The sequence below is a fragment of the Cuculus canorus genome, chromosome 7, assembly GCF_017976375.1.
Source record: "Cuculus canorus isolate bCucCan1 chromosome 7, bCucCan1.pri, whole genome shotgun sequence".
NCBI classification, from domain to species: Eukaryota; Metazoa; Chordata; class Aves; order Cuculiformes; family Cuculidae; genus Cuculus; species Cuculus canorus.
In genome coordinates this window covers 30,264,906-30,284,414 of record NC_071407.1, presented here as the reverse complement: position 1 = coordinate 30,284,414, position 19,509 = coordinate 30,264,906, and the positions used below count along the sequence as shown (strand labels likewise).

At 38.7% G+C, this 19,509-nt stretch overlaps 1 protein-coding gene across 1 annotated transcript; it reads left to right on the top strand.

The window, feature by feature from the left end:
- Positions 1-216: 216 nt before the first annotated feature.
- Positions 217-17,328, top strand: UROS (uroporphyrinogen III synthase). Its single transcript, XM_009563485.2, has 10 exons — positions 217-509; positions 3,471-3,563; positions 4,335-4,418; positions 5,399-5,495; positions 7,274-7,348; positions 8,611-8,685; positions 13,216-13,299; positions 13,796-13,881; positions 15,853-15,951; positions 16,560-17,328. The coding sequence occupies exons 2-10, from the start codon at positions 3,501-3,503 to the stop codon at positions 16,704-16,706; spliced, it is 810 nt and encodes a 269-aa protein (XP_009561780.2). The 5' UTR covers positions 217-509; positions 3,471-3,500; the 3' UTR covers positions 16,707-17,328.
- The last annotated feature ends 2,181 nt before the right edge of the window (positions 17,329-19,509 follow it).

Genomic DNA, 19,509 nt, shown 5'->3' with positions numbered 1-19,509 from the left:
GAGAGAGAGGAGGAGGGAGGAGAGAGAGGAAGAGGAAGGAGAAGGCGAAGGCGAGGAAGAGGGAGGAGAAGGCGAAGAGGAGGAAGAGGGAGGAATAGGCGGAGGGAGGGGACGAAGTAGGAAGGGACGAAGAGGAAGGGGAGGGGATGAAGGGGAGGAGGGAGAGGAGGAAGGGGCGGGAGCGCAGGTGAGCGTCGCCCTCGGAAGCGGGGTGGGAGCGATTGGTACAATAATTGCTGTTGCCAGAAGTTGATAAGTGGCAGTTGTATAAGCCTGTGTGTTTCACAGTGAGACACGCTCCGAGCTAAAGTCTGTCTGAAAAGAGGAGCGGTTTTCCAAAGAACAGCCATCCTGTAGGATAAGATAAGGAGCCGGGGCAGCCCCATCGCAGCAGCACCGCCTTCTGTGCGCCTTTGGGCTGCGCCGCTTTAAGGTTAATAGTTTGGTAACGAGAAAGACTTCGAGCCTTCATTTTTGGACCCCCGGGAGGGGGAGAAGGAGGCGTGGAGGTATGTGAAGGATGTCTTTAAAAAAATGAATAGGTAAAACATTTTCGGGAGATGAAATGAATACGTATAGATCTGTAACTTAAAATACATGCGGTTTTCTTGCTTGATGTATGTGTCTGGAGCAGCCAGCGCTGGAAATAAAGAATAACTGCTTAATAATGACCATCCAGTTGTTATTGAGTCGTTATCTCGGAATCCTTACCCAGCCACATCTAGCCCCCCACTTTTGTGAAGATTGCTAGGACGCAAAGGGGTTTGGAAGCCCCATCCTTTGAATTAAAGTGGACTATTTTGATTTAAGCTAAAGTAGAGTTAAGTTTAACAGTTTAAGGTCTAAGCAGTTGTGGGGTTTGGAAGATAGAATCATAGAGTGGTTTGGGTTGGAAGGGACCTTAAAGATCCTCCAGTTCCAACCCCGTGCCATGGGCAGGGACACGTCCCGCTGGATCAGGCTGCCCAAGGCCCATCCAGCCTGGCTTGAACCCCTCCAGGGATGGGGCAGCCACAGCTTCCCTGGGCAACCTGTGCCAGGGCCTCACCGCTCTCACAGTGAAGAATTTGCTCACGTCTTGTCTAAATCTGCCCCTCTCCAATTTATAGCCATCCACCCTTGTCCTATCACTACATGCCTTTATAAAAAGTCCCTCCCCAGCTTACTTACAGAATGTCCCTCTGATAGGATGGTTTTCTTAAAAACAGTGCTTTTCCAGACAGTGTTCATTCTTTGTTGATGGTAACATCTTGTGTTCAGTCTCTGCTAAACAGTTGTGTCTTCTGGGATCACCTCTTTTTGCAGCTTTTTCCTATCTCAAATGCGAGGTCAGGCAGAGCTGGCTTCGAAGCTCCAAATTAGGAAGAGTTTTGACTGTTTTTAAGTTCATAATAACATTAAAATTAGTCCTTGGAAAGTAATGGAGTATGCATAAAATTTCTGGGAAAATGTATATGTATGCAGAAAGGGAGACTAATTTCTTCAGCAGTAAAACCAAAAGCAGTCAGAGGGCAGCTGCAGGTCGAAATACATGTTATTCATGAACGCACAAACTAACAGATTTCTTAAGTCAAATTTGTCTTCTATTGGATACTTGCAGCCCCTTTCTAGTCGATAGAGTTGCCTGTTGGCAGAACCAAAAATAGGCTGGTGGCTTTTAGGAGCACCAGGACTGAGCAGTCTTGCTCTTTTTATGAGTGAGCCAGATGGCATCTTGCAGCAGTTCATGTTTTATGACTTTGTAGTTATTCTTCGCTGGCAGCATATATTTTGTATGCAGGATCTAAACAAAATAATTGGATTATCGTAAGTCACTGTGTTAAGCATGGATGTTTACCCATTTCTTATTCATTACTTGACAGTAATAAGGCATAGGATGGGAAGTTAATTCATTTTTAACTACCTAAAGTAATTAATTAGAAATCTGCTTTTACTGGGTGTACCTGAATTAACTCTCTCATGGCATCTGGCAGTTTTACTACACTACGTTTGGAAATTGTTCTTTCTAGGAAGTGTCTTGTATTACACACTTTGGAAGGACTTTTATTTTTTTCCTTACATTTTGATGGCTTTATAATGTAATTAACTTTATATACTTAGGAAATAGGAAGGTATGGTAGGTTGGAGTTAACATTTTTTTTGGTTCTGCTAGACTTTAAGAGTGTAGAAATGTAAGTGTATCGTACTTGGAGCATAAGTACTGAAGGTGGAGTTACAGTAAAGTATCAGAACCATTTATATTACAAAAAACTGTCTGCAAACTAGATTTTTACAGAAATATTGGATTTTTAAAGTAAAGACGGTTGCAGTTTTAAAGTGACTGAGAAAAATTACTGGGCCTTACCTCCTTCAAGCAAGTCTTACTGTGGAGTGTTTGGGTGTCTTAATTCTTGAAAGCCAGAGATGGGATCTCCTCAAGTTCCTGGGAGTGGTGCTTTGGGTGCCCTTTGGGCCACCTGCATTTTTGCAGTGCGTTGGTCTCTAGAGGAGTGTGTGATGCTGACCTCTGGTTACTTCCACCAGATCCTGTTTTATGCACCGTTTTTTAAAGTTGCCTTTTGTCTTGACTCTTTTCATTTTTGTCTGAACAGGTTTTTTTTTCTCTTTGATGAATTTTTGAGGATTTCAATGCATGTAATGAAAATGAGTAAAATTTAAGATGTTCTGCACCTTTCAATATTCATAATTATTCATTTTAAAGAGAATTTGCTAGTATGTAATCTAGGAAAGTAACACATTGATAATTAAGATAAATGTGCAGTTAGAAAATAGGTTTCTCTGTATTATTGCATATGTTTACTTTGATGCTTCACGTATTTGCTTATGAATACTTTGAATTCAGCACTGAAGTCAACTTTTAAGGAACTGAGAACTACCAGCTGCCATTTTCATGGCAGAATATATTTTTTTCCAGTCTTGCCGTATTTGCTGTAGATACATCAAAGAATGCATATGAATGTTATGTTCAGATGTATAAATGTGTATATATACCTACATGTTTGTATTTTTAATAAACGTTTTGAAACACTGCCCTGCACATGTTTTCCCCCAGGAAAAGGTGACACTCCAAGTGCATCAAATTAAATCACCTGATATACAAGCCCTTGCAGACTCATTATGATGAGCGCAGGGTGGAAACCAGCCTGAAAATGAATAGAATTAAGTTTTTAGAGATAGGAGCTTATTATGTTGCTAAATGTGACTGCGTTGTAGGGATTCTTACTTCTTCTTGAGGACTTTCGTTATAGTTTCTCCCTTAAGCAGTATTATCTAAAAGGCAGCATGTTATTTGTTGGTCTTATCAGGGTGGATACTCATGTCCAGAGAATGTACGTTAGCTGCTTAGTCACTGTATAGAGAGCAGTGCAACTGTTAGCAACCCAGTTTCTTCAAAGCTGAGCTATTAAAGTAATTGTTCCATTGAAAGTCCCCTAGATCTGATTTAGATAAATTGCGTTATTGTCTTTCAGAGGTTTTTTTTTGTTGCTGTTTGGTGAACAATGAAAGTTCTGCTGCTGAAGGATCCCAAAGACAAAGATTCAGGACCAGATCCATATATTAAAGTGAGTTAACTTTAAAAAAAGTAAACAATTGTGTCACTTAAATGATATCATACATTTAGCAAGGCAGATGAATTTAACTGTTTAACGGGCTCAATTAAAGTTAGGATTCCATGCCTGAAATTGTGATGTTTTCTAATGAAAATAATCAAAATTAGGAGTGAATGTCTTAAATTATGCTAGGTAAAAAGTACGCTAAAAAATTTGCTGTAACTGAAAAAATTATTTTAAATATGGGTTATTCATACTGAATTCACCATTATAGCTCTCAGCAAACTGCTGATATTAAAACAATTTCATTTCAATTAATTAATTTTGATCATATTAATATGGATAGATTTAAGACTACAACAACTGTCTATAATCTTACTAGGACTGTAATGTGAAAAAGAGGTCACCTGTTGCTTTGGTCCTTTCTGTTGTTGCCTTACTCATGTGAGAAGGTTTTATTCATAAAGAGCAGTTCTATTCCCTTTAAAGAAAGAGATGCGCAAGAATATTTTTAGGCCTGTGTGCTTGGGGAGCTCAGGGTTATGTGCTGGTGTATACAGTAACTTCAGTAGCTGTGTAGGAGGCCTCAGTGCCACAGCTGTTTGTTTAGTATTATGTTGTAATACTAAATAACAAAACCAAACTAGTTTCACAAGTAAAAGCAAATATGCCTTTGTATTTTAATTTAGGAAAAGGAAACATTTGTGCTGACTTAGTCAATTCCTAGAAGAAAAGCACTACTGTTTGAAATTTATTTAATGAGTTTTAAACTTTCTTCTACAGGAATTAGGGTTATACGGATTTGAAACAACTTTGATTCCTGTTTTGTCATTTGAATTTGTATCTCTTGGAAGCTTATTTGAAAAGGTAAGAGTTGGATTCTTTTGGTTGTCTTATTTTCAACAGAATTTTAGTCTGTGGTTGCCAAGATGCCGTGTCTTACCTTGATTTAACAATGCCCTGTGCGGCACCTCTTTCTGCATTTCCACACGCAGAGATGTGTGAGATACCACATTGTGAAAAACATCAGGTGTGGTGCCCATACTTGTTAAAGTGTTAAGTTGGTCAGGTACAATTCACATTTGGGTTGATGGACCGTGGATAGTCACAGGTGTTGGGGCAACAGAAAACTAGAAGTGACTCTAATAACAACTAAGGGTTACCTGAGGTTCACCCTTACGTTGTTCTGAACTTGTGTACTGCATCTCCTAGTTGTGTGGAATAAAATTGCATAACTGGTGTTCTCTTTCTACTCTTTCCCCAATGTATATATTTAATTTTAAAGTGGTGAAAAGGTTTCCTGTGGAAGGTTCCCTTTACTGATAACCTCCAAAAGCACTGAACTTTTTAGGTGTTTGAATGTATCATGATCTGCATTTACAAATGATCCAGGAACACTTTTCCTTATTTTTTTGTGTTGCTCTTTGAGACCCCAATAGTAATGTGAAATGTTCTTTGAGGGGTCAGAGGGGAAGGAGCTGTCTGGGTGGTACCCTCTGTGTTACTACTTTGTTCTCTTGCATGAATCTGTAAGTACCTGATGTCATTCACCCATCCTTTCAGCTCATTTCAGTGACAGGAATCCTTGTCTGTTCCTACAAATTCTCAAAATTAATATCTTCTGTCCAAGTTTAAGATATTTGTTATACACTTATATATAACAATGTTATTAATTTATCTTACAAATACTCTGCCTACTGATAGTGTTAATATATTTACCATTTCAGTTTCAGACATTTATTGAAGCTGTTCTGTTCTTCACAAGATTATAAAGAACTTATCAACACATTTTTCAATTTATTTACTAGTTTTTCTATTTAATTCTTGAATTTACTGTTTATAAATAGCTCTCTCATCCAGAAGCTTATGGAGGCCTAGTCTTTACCAGTCCTAGAGCATTAGAGGCCATCAAGATATGTTTAAAAGAGAATAGTAAAAATGAAGGTAAGTGCATATTTATATTCCTTGGTCTTTCTGTTTCAGTATTTTGTAAAGTTTGTAATTTTATTTCACCCAACAGTAGTTTTTTGGAGCATGCCTTTTTAAAAAAAACATATCTTGTAGTTCTTGTGGCATCTGAAAGGCATTGTGTGAAATTGAACACTGAAAGGTTTGGCTTTCTGCAAGTATGCTGTTAAAAATGAATGGAAAGAGTTTTTGGTGTGAATGACTAATTAGTGTGAGCTTTTTAATTGTGGTTATCTCACACTTAAGGAATATTTTGTTGGAGTGCTTAGTAATGCTTGCTAACTACTTTTCTCCCTTAAAGAAAGGAGCACACTATAGAAACTGGCCACTGCTAGTTCTGTGCATATATAATTCATATGAATTCTTACAGAAAAAGAGATTTTTCTGTCTTGAATATAAAATTTCTCAAGCGAAATAAGCATTAGCTAAAAAGCAGTGAAGAAATGGTGATACATAAAAGTCGGTAGATTATTTGAGAGTAATAATCTTGTGGAGTGATAAATAGAAATTACCTTATCAGGGATCTGTCAAATCCTTGTAAACCTTTCTAAATACTTACGCTAAGTCATAACTTTTGGCTTTGAGTTTCTATGTACATTTGAATTGTTTTATTACTTTATCTACTCTCTATTTGGGCTGTAGTCATACTAATCAGCCTACAGTGAATAAGGCAATGCAGTAAATACACTTGGACTGTTAGCTTATTGTAGCACTTCCAGCAGCAGAGGACTATATTTCAGAATTTTTGGTCAAATGTAGTCTCTTATCTAGAGTTCATCCCTAATCTTGCTTAGGAATTTTGGGAGCTGCTGAAATACGTATTTTAATCAATAAAACGAGTCTTTAGTTCCTCTTTGGGTTCCTTTCAAAGATGATAAATCCTTCTCTTTTTTCTTCTTCACAATAGTTTCCTTTGGGTTTTTTTGGGTCTTTTTTACTGTTGTTTCCATTTCTGATTTTTTTTCCCCCCTAAGATTACTGGAAGGGAACTCAATGCCCTATGCTATACTGTTTTCAGACAAGACAGGAAAACTGTTTTTGTTTCTGTTTTTGACCCATTAGACTTTCAGGTGTAGTGGTCAGGTAGCTGGAACCAAGGTGTGCCATCAATAACCTGCTCGCTTCCTGAAGGAGGAGAACCTTCCAGTAGTTTTATTTTGATCTCTGGTACATTTTATTTCTGAGCTGATAACTTATTTTTGGTGTACATTTAAAATACACCCAATTTTTATATTTTTCTTGTATAAGAAAGAGTTGTGTAATAGAGTACTGTAGTGCATGGATATAGATTTTTACCCCTTTATTTGTGTTGTAGAAGATTATATTTGGGTTTTGCCTAAGCTGATGGTTTTAAGCCACCAGTTTGTATATGTAAATACCTCTTTATAGCGTGTGATGGCTTTTCCTTTGACTTTTGATGCTGTTTTGAATTCCTAGTGTCAAAACGTAAATGAGCATTGTAAGTTGCATGTGATCTGGCATAGGGCAAGTGTGCATTAAAAATTCTACTTAACAAAAGCAGCTAAGAACTGTTTACTCATAGGCCTTCAAAAACATGTTGTAAACTCCTATTTATACAATAAAAAAATACATTAAAAATCATTTTTTACATTCACATTCACTGAAATGCATAGTGGAGTACTAGTTATTGTTATTATTATGTTTCTGTATTTGTAGATTAAACAGAAGTCCGAATACTCATTTAGCATTTATGTTTTGTTGCCACCTGCTTAAATTTAATTTAATGTTTTCAGCCTGGTCAAAATCTCTTAAACAAAGATGGAAAAACAAACCAGCATACGTGGTTGGAAAAGCTACAGCTTCTCTAGGTAAGTGGGGTTTAAAAAAAGAAATCGTAGATAAATCTGTCTTTTAAGTACAGTTTTTTGAGTATTAGCTGCTGTTCAAGAGTGTTTAGAAAAAAATAAAAGTTTATAGATGGATAATTGTAAAAAAAGGAAAAGGTATACCATGTTAGAGCTATATGTGCTTAATTCAACTGAGGATCTTGCTTCTGTTTATTCATTACTTTTATTGTAATGTGATGGTAACTACTTTAAAGACTTGGTCGAAGAAGGAAAAAACCAACCTCTGTTCTTAATTTGCATGTGGTTTTTTTTTCATTTGCTTTGGAAGTGAAATCAGTTGAAGGGGTTTCTAACATGATTGGCTGAGATTGTGTGCAGTGTGCTGCAGTGGCCCTTCATTCCCTCAGTGTTCCTGTGAGGCATCTGCCAAACAGAAGTCAGCAGTACGCATCCCGTTGGCTTCAGTGGGTCAGCGGCTTTATTTGTCTCAAGTCTGTTTTTAATCTGATGCATAACGTATTTTATGTGCTTAACAAAAATCCAATGTAGATTTTAGTTTACAAAAGCCTTTTTTATTGTAAAATTGCATTATAGCTTTAGCTTCCAATGAACCACACAGAAAACATTATGAAAAGACAAACATGAGAGAATTTTAAAAGTCTTGATGTTTTTCTGCTTCTAGTCCAAAAATAGTTTGAGTAAGTACTGGCTGCATCTATTAAAAGCATATTCTTTCAGGCAGGCTGGTAACAACGCTGGATCACCAACCAGTGGTGACACCTAACGAGCATCTTGAACCAATAAAATCCCAAAAGAGTTAATTTCTCAGGGATTCATCTTATCCCTACCTATTTGCTTAAATAAGAGCAGTGTTACACTCTCAGATTTTACAGTAGGATTTCAGCCTTCGCCTGAAAGAACAGTGATACAACAGTGATGTTGGCTGCAACCAGACCATGCCAGGAACTGTAGCCCATTCAGCACAGTCAGACACTGATTTCAGTTTCACTGCTTCAGTTACAAATGCTTTAAAAAAAAATCTCCAAACCAGCTTAGTTGTCGCTGGAATTCTTCACTGTAGTTTTATCATGTATGTCTAGAGGCAAAATGGAATTTTTCATAGCATGTTACTACTTCAGGTGCTCTCTTTTTTTTTTTTTTCCTTTTTGAATTATTTGTGTGCGTGGATCAGATTGCGTCTCCCTTTTCAACCAATTCTGTGACAGTAAATCTGAATTGTTTCCATTGATTTCAACTTTTGTCTTGGCTACTTTTGGTTACAGTGGAAGAAATTGGCCTTACTCCACAGGGAGAAAAGTCTGGAAATGCTGAAAAATTATCTGAGTATATTTGCTCAAGTAAGTATCTAAAGCAGTCTACTTAAATTAAGCTAAAGTACTTTCTGTTGTTTCAGAATTCCCTATAAATAAAACCAAGTGTACGCTGAAGCAGAGATGTATGTGCTGCATATTTCTCTTTCACACAGAACCCATGAATTCTTTTTCTGGGAATGTGGGTGATATTTCTAGAAGACAAAAATAAATTTAAATGCCTGTACAAAATATTAATTTACATGAAATTTTAGACTGTATAATTGATTAATAACACTGTAGGACCCAGTAAACAAAGTCATCTTTTACTTAAAGATGATTTTTCACTGTGCCATAGTTTAAAGCAGATAAGGGGAACTCTTTTCCTCAGAATGAACTTGTGGCTTCAGAGGAATCTATTTTTTTGGCACCAAAGGAAATTAGTTTTGAAGAAGTTGGAGAATGGGTTGGTTAAAATAATGGTTTATGTTTTGTTTAGCCATTTTGTTACGGTTAAAGCTGTATTGCTAATCTGTTCACTGCTCCTAAATGTATTACCAGATTGTTGGGTGATTTTAGAAGTCTAGTTAGTCTATTTCTTCAGTTTTTTAATTGAAATTTGTTAAAATTTCCACTAGTAATAAGAAAAAAATTTAGGCTTAGGGTCCAATTATTTTCTGAGTGTGTGGGTCATTAAAAGCTGTTAATAAAGACTGTACAGACTGGCTTATAGAAGCTGGGTGAAAATGTCATAAATGGGAGCTGCCAGCACAATGAGTTTGACCTCCAAGCTTGTGATGCGTGTGGTGGTTTTCCAGGAGATCCACAACTGAAGTGCAGAATTAATCCCAAGGCACTCTGAAACTCGTAGCTAAAATAATCACTGTGCCAGATGAAAATCACTCCTAAGGTTCAGAATCTCAGCAGCAGCCTCCTAGCTGGCAGATCCTTCTCTGAACTTTGATAATACATGACATGGATTATGTCCATGTGAGCACACAGGAGCTGTATAGTGGCGCCTCGTAGGGAATTTAGAGGGTAGTTTTCAGTCCGGTACAAAGGTACAGGCCTTCGCTGAATTGACTTTCTGCCCCAAATTTACAAAGCGAAACAGAAACCTTCATCTGGAGGCTCATGCAGCATCTACTAATTGAACAGAGAATAACCAATGCTTTGCAAAGCCATGTTATTTATCCAATCAAGGTAAATATTCTGGGTGACCCGAGCCTAAGAAACAAATGACGAGCAGTGCAGTTGTTCTGGATGTTGGATGAATTGTTGTATCTGCTGCGTTAAAAGCCATAATGCTGACCACACTTTATGAACTTGCTGAATAAGGTACTGGGTGCTTCAGTAGTGGAAATGATGTCAAGAAGCCTGACACGTTATTTTCGGCAATTAGGCATAACATTAGATGTGAAACAAGAGTGCTGATTAGCAAAGTTTGTGTAGTAGCAGACATTAACTGGTGAAAGAAAAGTGTGACTGCAGCTGACAGGTATTGTTTTTTACGAGCAGAATGCTGTGTAATTCACTGGCAAATGGAGTATTTTAACCATACAGAATATTTCATGATAAAAATGATAGCTGCCAACACAAGATTAAATAAATTCTGAAGATTAAAAAGGACATTTTCAACACAAAAATGTTGTAAGTGAAGAATAACCGATAATGAGTCTCCAACAGAGATTTTAAAACAAAGGTATTAGCTGATTTTCTAGGGCTAGGAAATCAACTTCTGGTAATGAATTGACGTTTGCCAGTTTGCAGATGGAGCGTTTCTTTTAAAAGGAAATACTTGACTCTTCTGTTATGTGAATGTGAAAAAAAAATAGGATCAGGTCTAAAGAAAATGGTGCATGTAGTACCAGGAGTGGAAAAATTCCTTATTGGGAAGCCTGTGACTGTCACACTCACTGTATTGTCACCTCTTCCGGGTTATTTTCTTAGTCCAGTGGAGGATCATCCTGGCACTCCCTCCTCCCTTGGGAGTTGTGTGATTCACAGACCCGGTTACTTAAAATCATAGAATCATAGAATAGTTAGGGTTGGGAGGGACCTTAAAGATCATCTAATTCCAATCCCTTGCCATGGACAGGGACATCCCACTGGCTCAGGCTGCCTAAGGCCCCACCCAACCTGGCCTTAAACACCTCCAGGGATGGGGCAGCCACAGCTTCCCTGGGCAACCTGGGCCAGTGCCTCACCACTCTCATCAGGAAGATATTCCTCCTTATGTCCAGTCTAAATCTGCCCCTCTCCAGTTTATACCCATTGCACCTTCTCCTGTCCCTACAAGCCTTTGTAAACAGTCCCTCTCCAGCTTTCCTGTAGCCCCTTCAGGTACTGGAAGGTCGCTATAAGGTCTCCCCAGAGCCTTCTCTTCTCCAGGCATGAATAACCCCAACTCCCTCAGCCTGATCTCATATGGGAGGTGCTCCAGCCCTCTGATCACCGTACTTCTGACTGTGCCATGGCTGTTTCCTCGCTTTGCCTGCACACTCCCGCAGTTAGGAGCTGACAGTTGGCAGAGGGAGCAAGATGGGGAGCAGCACTTTCTGGTGGCAACAGAGAGGTTCAGTCCAGATCCAGCAGCAGCTCTTGACAACCACCACAGGGGAAGAGAGATCTGTGTGTTTTACAGCCTTTTACATAGAGTGTCCTGAGGGCAGTTTTGTAGCAGGAAGGCAGCAGGCCATTTAAATTAACACAGTGCTGCGACACTTCAATTAGCCCTACAAAAATGACTGACATTGAATACCCTTCAGTTTTGATAACTGGAGACTGCTTGTTGTTGATACATAAAATCATATTCAGTGATGTATTGGATTGTTCTTGCTTATGCACTCTCAATTTATTGAGTGGTTCATAACAGCCTCTGAAGTACAGATTAAATTACGTTTTTTTTCTTGTATATGTATATATTTATTTCTTTTCTTGTATTATGTATATCTTTATTTATTATAATTAAATGAGAAGAGTGGCTCTATATTTTCTATATAATTAGAATTTATTGTGAGAATAAAAAATTCTGAAGCAATATTGCTTTTGTTATTCACCTTGGTACCCGCTTCAGCTTAAGTGACTGGGAAAATAAAGGAATTCACTTCTTAGATAGCATGCTAGCTTTAGTCTTTTTCCAAGGCGACTATTGTTTCAGTTTTATTGCAGTGTAACATTTGAGTTGGTTACAGGAGTAGGGGATACCCTTAGAGCCAGTGCTCGTATTGTTCAGGCCTACTAAGGAATTGCTCTGTGTCTTGTAAACACAAGTCAAAAAGGATTAGTGTTTCTTTACAGATACCACATTGACATTTCACTTAGCTGTCATGAGCTGTAGGAGAATCAATGCTGAAATACTTAAGTTCTATCTTAATATTTAAAAATCTCTTTTTACATTCAGTCCCAAGTTCATTCGTCCTTCCTGTAATTTATTGCAAGCATATCTATGGCTTCTAATTAAGCTTCAGTGTGCATTTAGGACAGTCAGATCTATCTGTGTTGTCTCCTATTAGGGCCTTTCCAGTTGATTTTTACTATGCTGTCTTGATTTGCCCCCCTACACCCCCAAGGCATCTCTCATGCTTGCTGTTATAAACTAAGAGTCTATCTGTGAGCAGCCTGATCTAGTGGGAGGTGTCCCTGCCCATTCCAGGGCCGGTGGAACTGGATGATCTTTGAGGTCACAGCATGATGGTTATTGTCAGTGTTTGCACTTTGCCGTTTCCAGTGTGTGCGTGTGCACGGGGACAGAGGGGCTGTGGGAATGGTGTAGCGTGACAGATGGCGACATCAATACTGCTACCTGGTGGTATTTTTCAAGCAGAATTTGTTTAATGTATTAGAAACATATGGAACCTTTGGAAATTACATCCCAGGTGTATCATGTCCTACAAGAGTTAAGTTCTAAAGAGCCATGTATCAGAAAGGTCCTTGCGAAATCTGCAAGGGGCTTTAATGTGTCGGCATTGTAGCAACGATTAAGATTGGAGGTCTCTACCATTTTAAAGCACAAGAGTAAGGGAAGATACTCACTTCTACCCTAGCAATGGAAGTGGAATCATTTTTCCTTGGGGAAGTAAGAAAGTAAGACCTTTGAATAGATTAAAACTTCTCAGCAGAGTATTTCTGTCCTCCTCTTTGTCTGCCTGAACTTTCTTTTCTATGGAGAGCACTATCATGTATTGCATGGGACTAAGATTTTAAATATAAAATCGAGGAAGATTGTGTTTCTGAGGAGGAGGAGATAACTTGCTCAGTACTCATTTTTCTTTGTAGAATGGTGAGGGGAATAGAAATGCAGTCTATCTTGCACAAGATCTTTTTAGCCAATATATTCATATTATAGTTGTGGAATTTTTTTTAATTTACATGCTAAGTAGCCTCTGTCCTCTGAATTGTGGATGCAGTTGCACTGCAAATGTTTTCAGTTGTCTTTGAAGGGCTGTGTCTCTCTTGAAACATACAGCATCTCCCATAGTGCTCAACATTTGATACCGTTAAAATGAATTAAATATATCACGCTTACTCTTTGATAAAAACGTAAGTTAATTAAAGTTCTTGTTTTTGTGTTTACAGGAGAGAAACCTAATTCCTCAGCTCTTCTTTTTCCTTGTGGAGCCCTGAAAAGAGAACTACTTCCTACAGTACTTGGAGAAAAAGGTTGAATTTCCCTCGGGGCCTCATTTTAATTAGTCAGTTATGAGAGAAGTTGTCTCTAAAGCTTGTAACCAAATTTGACTAAGTAAAATTGGAATTTGCAGTTCTGTTAGCTAGAAGCTAGAGCATGAGAGCAAAACCTGTGACGTTGGATTGCTGCCCACGGCTCTGGGACTAAGTTGTAGTGTGACGCGAGCGAGGTTATTTGCCTTGTTCTTCACTCACGTTCTCATCTGTGAGATGGAAGATACCTTATTCACAGAAATGTCACAAGATTTGGCAGTTTTCCAGCGTGCCTCGAGACCCTCTGATTACAGATCCTTTACTGTGATGTCCTGCAACTCTAGAAATACCTATAAATCCTCCAACAAAACTTTGTTTGTACCTTTTTAGGCTAAAATAGAACACCAGTGCAGTTAGTATGTTGAGAGTGCTTTACTCTCAAATAGGAGAAATTACTGAAACCCTGCCTAATTATGAATGTATGTCCTGATTCCAGGTATACCTTTGGAAAGCCTTACTGTTTATCAAACAACTCAACATGCTGACCTGCAGGAATCTTTGAGCAGTTATTTCTCGCAACAGGTATTGGATGTTGATGTAATTTGAGAATTTATGATAATACCTAAAAGAATATACTCCTGTTTTTCAGTTGTCTGTAAATGATACTCATGGTTATAATAAGAATGTCCTGCACAGGCTTCTTGTTTTGTTTAGTTATTGACTGCTAAGAAAATCCTTTAGCAAAAGTTTCAGACACAGAGCAAGTCCCTCAGTTACTTGTTATGGCCATTATAAGTGAGCATAAAGCCCACAGTGCCTCCGTTTGAAGAAGAAACTAAAACCTTTCACATTTTGTCCAACTTTCAAAATATATGTACGTTTCAGAATTACTGGGAAATAACTGCACATGTAATTGCATACTCAGTTCATTCTTTCAAGCTGGACAAGACTGCTTTTTAAGTAATGCCATGTCAAAGAATGTATTTAGCGAGGATATTTATTGAACAGCTTTATTATTATTATTTATTAGTGTAATTGAAATATCACTGGACATCACTGCTGTCTATTACAAACCAGAATCCAGTAGTAATCTGCCCTACATAGTTTCAGTGTTCCTTCTCTGATTACCAATCGATGATCTCATTTTAAGTGCTAGAATTCCAAGTGACGTGCTGTTGACAAGTGTATCAAGATATATTTGCTAGAACTATTAATGTTTTTTCTTTTTAAAAACATCTAGTAGATGCCATTAAGCAAGGATTTTACCATTGTGCATGGTAAAAGATTTAAAGGTACTAATAATTGCTTTCATTTTTTTCAAGGTTGGCTTTCTGAATTTTCCATTTGTAGGAGTCTACATGATATCTAGGATTACTTTTATTCAAAATATTTCCTTCTTGCAGAAACATGGCCTGCTTGAGCATGTTGCACTTCTTTTTAAAATGTATACATTAATGTCTTGTTATATTACATATTGATTTTAAAGTTCCTTTTTAAGAAGTCTGAAAAGGCACAGGCAGTCTAACTGGTGCTTTGTAGTGTCCTGGTGTCTCTAGGTGGGCATTGCAGGTCTGATCCCATTGGTATTTAATTTATACCAGATATAAAAGTGAGTTGATAGTACATATACATTTTGTACCTTTCTGAACTGTTTTTATAAAACTCCACGCTTGCTGCAATTAGACGTTAGTTGCCGTGTAAAGCTGTTAAAATGTGTTCCTCCTGCGCTTTTTATAACAGTTGTTCTTAACTGACGATACAGTGGTTATGTATTTAGTGCATGGAGACCTGACATGAAATGACAGGTGATTAGCACTTGGTGAGATGACAAATGGCACTCTGTTAAACTGTCATTCTGGCCCTGGTGAGCTAAGACCAACTTCCATATCATGCGCTATAAAATAACAACAGATGTAGTTTGAGCGGAGCTACTGTATCATTGTGGTCAGACAGAAAATCACTGCAAAGGAGGGATGTGCTTTGGGGCTGCAGCTCAAAAGCTTGAGACCTTCACTCTAGATAGAATCTTAGAGAGTTTTCTTTTGTCTACAGAAGGTTGCTGCTGCTGTCCTTAAGGCAGCCTTATTCTGAGAGAGAAAGCCCTTCCAAAGGTCTGCAGATTTAAGGCATCACCTCCTCTTTGCCAGGGCAGCTCAGAGCGGACAGAACTTAGGGTAAACTATGAGCTGGGAAACAGTATGTGCAGAACTGAGATGAGAATGGATTGAGTTAACTTAGTGAGTTTTACTAAGTTACTAAGCAGGAAAATGAATACAGCTTGAGAATACTTTCAGTACATTTATCACCCAGCACTTGTGTGAAAAAGTATTTGGTTGAAGTCACACCTGAATTTCAGTGTTCTGTGGTAGAATGGGGTTTGGGCAGGCTGTCTGCTCCGCAGAAAACCATTGCTGTTGGCTTAACTGCTGTTTCTCAGCACTAAACCCACTTCATGTCCGTGTAGAGACAGCTGAAGGGGGTTATGTGAAAGGGTACTGATGTACTGCTGGAAGAGCAAACAACCTGTGCCAACCTGTGGTTACTTCTACTCAGGGAATTCCAGCAAGCATCGTGTTCTTCAGTCCTTCTGGTGTGAAATTTTGCCTGCAGCACATTCAGAAGCTTTCAGGGGATTTTATCAGCCGTATCAAGGTATTTTTTCTTTAAAAGTAGTGAAATACAATAGGGAGTAAGTTTGGGATGGGCAAGTAAGAGATAGGAGAGCTATTACACCCATTACAAACCTCGATTTTCTCTTTTGTTTGTGTTCATTTTGCTGAAAAAAACAGGTTATAGCAAATACAAATATTATATATTTTTTTAAAAAAGGAAAAAGTAATTATTTTCCTCTTAGATTTTTTTTCCCCAGAGCTAACTTACTCAGTTTCCACTGGGCATGGGTTTTATTTTCTCTTAGTGATGTGAAAGCATGAGTAGTTGTTGCTTGAATCAGCAACGGCAGGCTGAGACATATAAAATTTCCCCTCGCTTGTCCTGTTTTGTGGGACAAAGAGCTCTAAATTTTTGTAATGGCAAGATAAATAATGTAATGGCAAGATAAATAATAATCTTTCCTAAGTAATTTTTAAGCTGGGTTTTAATACTGAAATTCTCCAACCTGAAATGGTTAGTACAGGTTAGTAATCTCAGCCCTGCAGGTTGGTACAACACTAGCAAAGAAGGGTATGTGTACCTAACCCTGTAGGTAGGAGCTGGTACCACACCTGACTACATTGTGACTGTGAACAATGTCATTTCAGTTTGCTGCTATCGGTCCAACAACTGCTGAAGCCATGGAAGCGGCAGGAATCCAAGTTAGCTGCACTGCACAGAGTCCAACTCCCCAAGACCTCGCCACTGGGATCCAAAAAGCACTTCAGCTACAGAACTGCTGTTTATCTAAATAAGGACCCAGCATGCATTTGAAAGCAAATATGGTGCTGTAGGTGTTTTATCCATTTTGCAGACCTGTTGTCTTGCAAGGAAGTATTTTTCAGGAATGTGCAACGTTATCCTTGTTGCGGCCTGGTGTGAGTAGTTGCATCTGAAAATCTAAGAAATCTGGAATTTGTCCAGCATATTTGAAAGTATCCAGCTATTCCCCTTTGCTCATGTGTGCAGTGTAAATATTCTATGTGAGTGTTCCTTGAAAAGTAGTTGTGAGAGGCCAGTCTGTGTTGGAGTAGTGTACTGAAATAAGCTCAGCGTATCATCTCAGGTATCTCCTAGCACACAGGTAAGATTTTCATTTCTCTGTACAGTCAGTTTTACATGCATATATTTTTCTTTTGTAAAATAAAAGCTGACTTACAAGGAAGTATTTTCTGTTGTAAAGCTTACTTGGTTATGGTTCTGCTTTTCAAATACTTAGATTGAAATGAGTGTAGATTCTCACTGGAATATGACAGTTCTTGAAGTTGCAGTTACAGAGTCTTAAAAATTAGGCTTTGGTTTCTATTCCTGTAAAGAAGGAAGATTTATTAACAGAGAAATAAACTGGCTTATAATCACTAATAATGGTGGTAGAGTGCTCTGTACTTTAATTGTTTACTTGAGGAAGGAGACAAAGTAATCCTATTTAGCACTAATGCTAGGAAATTCATAACAAATTTAAATCATAATATACTCAATTATAATCTTCATGAAAGTCATGCTGTTAGTACAGCGCTGAGGTTTATTGAATAACAGAGAAATCCTCATTTGCTGCAAGTTTCTATTTGCTTAATTCCAAGAATGACCTGAATTTCCAATGAGGTAGGATGCTCCGTACCTAGGATAAGAGTTAATCTGAACCCAATTACGTTAATATAAACTGAAGTAATTTCAAGTTGTATAGGTGGATTCATCGGTCAAACTGGCACAACAGGACAACCATTTTGCTTTATAACACAGTTCAATTTCTCGAGATGAAATAGAATCTCTGAAGAAATCCATTCCAGGACAATAATGTTGAACAGTGGGAGGAATACTTCATTATTGAAGAGCATCCTGTAGGACATAAAATCACTATGGTAACTGGATGGAGGTGCAGGACAGTGTAGATGTGCCCCAAGGAGAAAAGGATGAGAATGATTACACAGCAATTGTTGACTTTCTGCCTTCTTTGTTCCCAAGACAGCTGCAGTTAGGCTGTTCAATATTTGGATTCAGTGGGGCAATGCCATTATAAACACACAGTGGGCCATACTGTTCATCTTTTCACTCAAAAATACACTACAGTATATGGCAAATTCTTTTGCTAGAAAAATTAACATATAGCTCAGGCCCATTTCAACATGTCTTTCCTGCAGAAACTGTCAGTTGCCATTATTAGTAAGTAACATGTATGGATCACATGTAATGATACAAAAGTGGGATTGCAAAGGTCTCTGGCAGGAAATCAGGCTGCCTTACACCCACCACAGCAGACAATGTGCTCCTCAGCCTGTGGCAAGCTGAAGTCAACTCAGGACACTTGATCTGTAATGGAAGAGGTTAACCTAAGTGAGGCATAGCTGACGTTTGCTGTGGGACATGAAGGCCACACACAGCTGCTATGACTCAAGTGACATTATGTCTGAATCTGAAATTCAGGCCTGCTTATGGTTTGTCAATGACAAATACCAGCACTATAGCTTAGTTGCCTGTAGGACTTAGGAGAGCGTAGAACAGCAGCAATGGGATAGCTTCTTATTCCTTTCCAGACAGACAGTTGACATACAGGGCTGGCTTAGCATCATCCCAGCAACCTTTCCACATCTGAAACCACCATTCCCTGACTGCTATTGCCACCAAGTTCTCCCCAGGCTGAGGCATTCCTCTTTATAGAAAATCCATATGCTATTCTATAGCATGGGCCCTTTAGAGACTACCCACCTGCCTTTAGAGCATCGCCCAAGGCTGTTCCCCTCTAAAGAAGAGGCCCCTCTCCCAGCTGCTGCCTTAACAATAACTTTGCTGTGTAATTAAGAAGCAGGAGACCTTACACAGAAGAGGATGAGTCTTACCCACCTGCTGCAGCATTCATAAACCAAAGACAGCTCAAGATTTTTATTAGTAAGCAATGTGGCAGGTCACAGACCTGATCTATTCTGTGTGACTCAGAAAAACACTAAGATCCTACTTGTGTTTGGTTACAAGGAAGCAAGAAGAGGGTTACACAAGTCCTCCAAAATCACAGTAACAGAGTGTTCTCAGGGCTTACACTGAGGTTTTTCTTGTCATCTGGCTGACAGGCAGATGCCCTGCACCTGCAGAAGCACACACTAGAATCTGTGCTAGTAGCCGCTTCTGGAATCAGCGGGATAAGGGAAGGGGTAAAGGGTGTTTTCTTCTGACTAACATTTAAAGCACTCTATTTCGGTTTTGTTTTGAAATTGCAGAAGACCTCCCCCCAGCTGCCCCTACAACTCCTCCACTCCTTTCCATCCCCCCCACCTTCCTAAACTGCACCTGCTACCTCAGATTTCCTCAGAAGAAAGCAGTGCCTTTCAGATCGATCTGTGTTGTGCAGAGCCAGTAAAATGCATTCAGGCAGGCAAAATCTCTTTAGCCCCATTTAGGCACCTGTTTCAGTCCCAGGAGAACTAGAGATCATGCTCACAGGTTACACTTTCCTTTGGGACCGATCTTCCAGACTGTCTCTCTTAAATGAAGTGAAAACTAGTAGTGCATGCACTGACATCTTGCATTACAATAGTCTGCTACATCAGATTTAATCAATGGGTTTCA

What these genes read in the sequence shown, in the direction of transcription:
- UROS (XM_009563485.2), top strand. Translation starts at nt 3,501, where the DNA reads ATGAAAGTTCTGCTGCTGAAGGATCCCAAAGACAAAGATTCAGGACCA. An exon ending in GACCAGATCCATATATTAAA is followed by an intron (nt 3,564 to 4,334) that starts GTGAGTTAACTT and finishes TTTCTTCTACAG; the next exon opens with GAATTAGGGTTATACGGATT. An exon ending in AGAGAATAGTAAAAATGAAG is followed by an intron (nt 5,496 to 7,273) that starts GTAAGTGCATAT and finishes TAATGTTTTCAG; the next exon opens with CCTGGTCAAAATCTCTTAAA.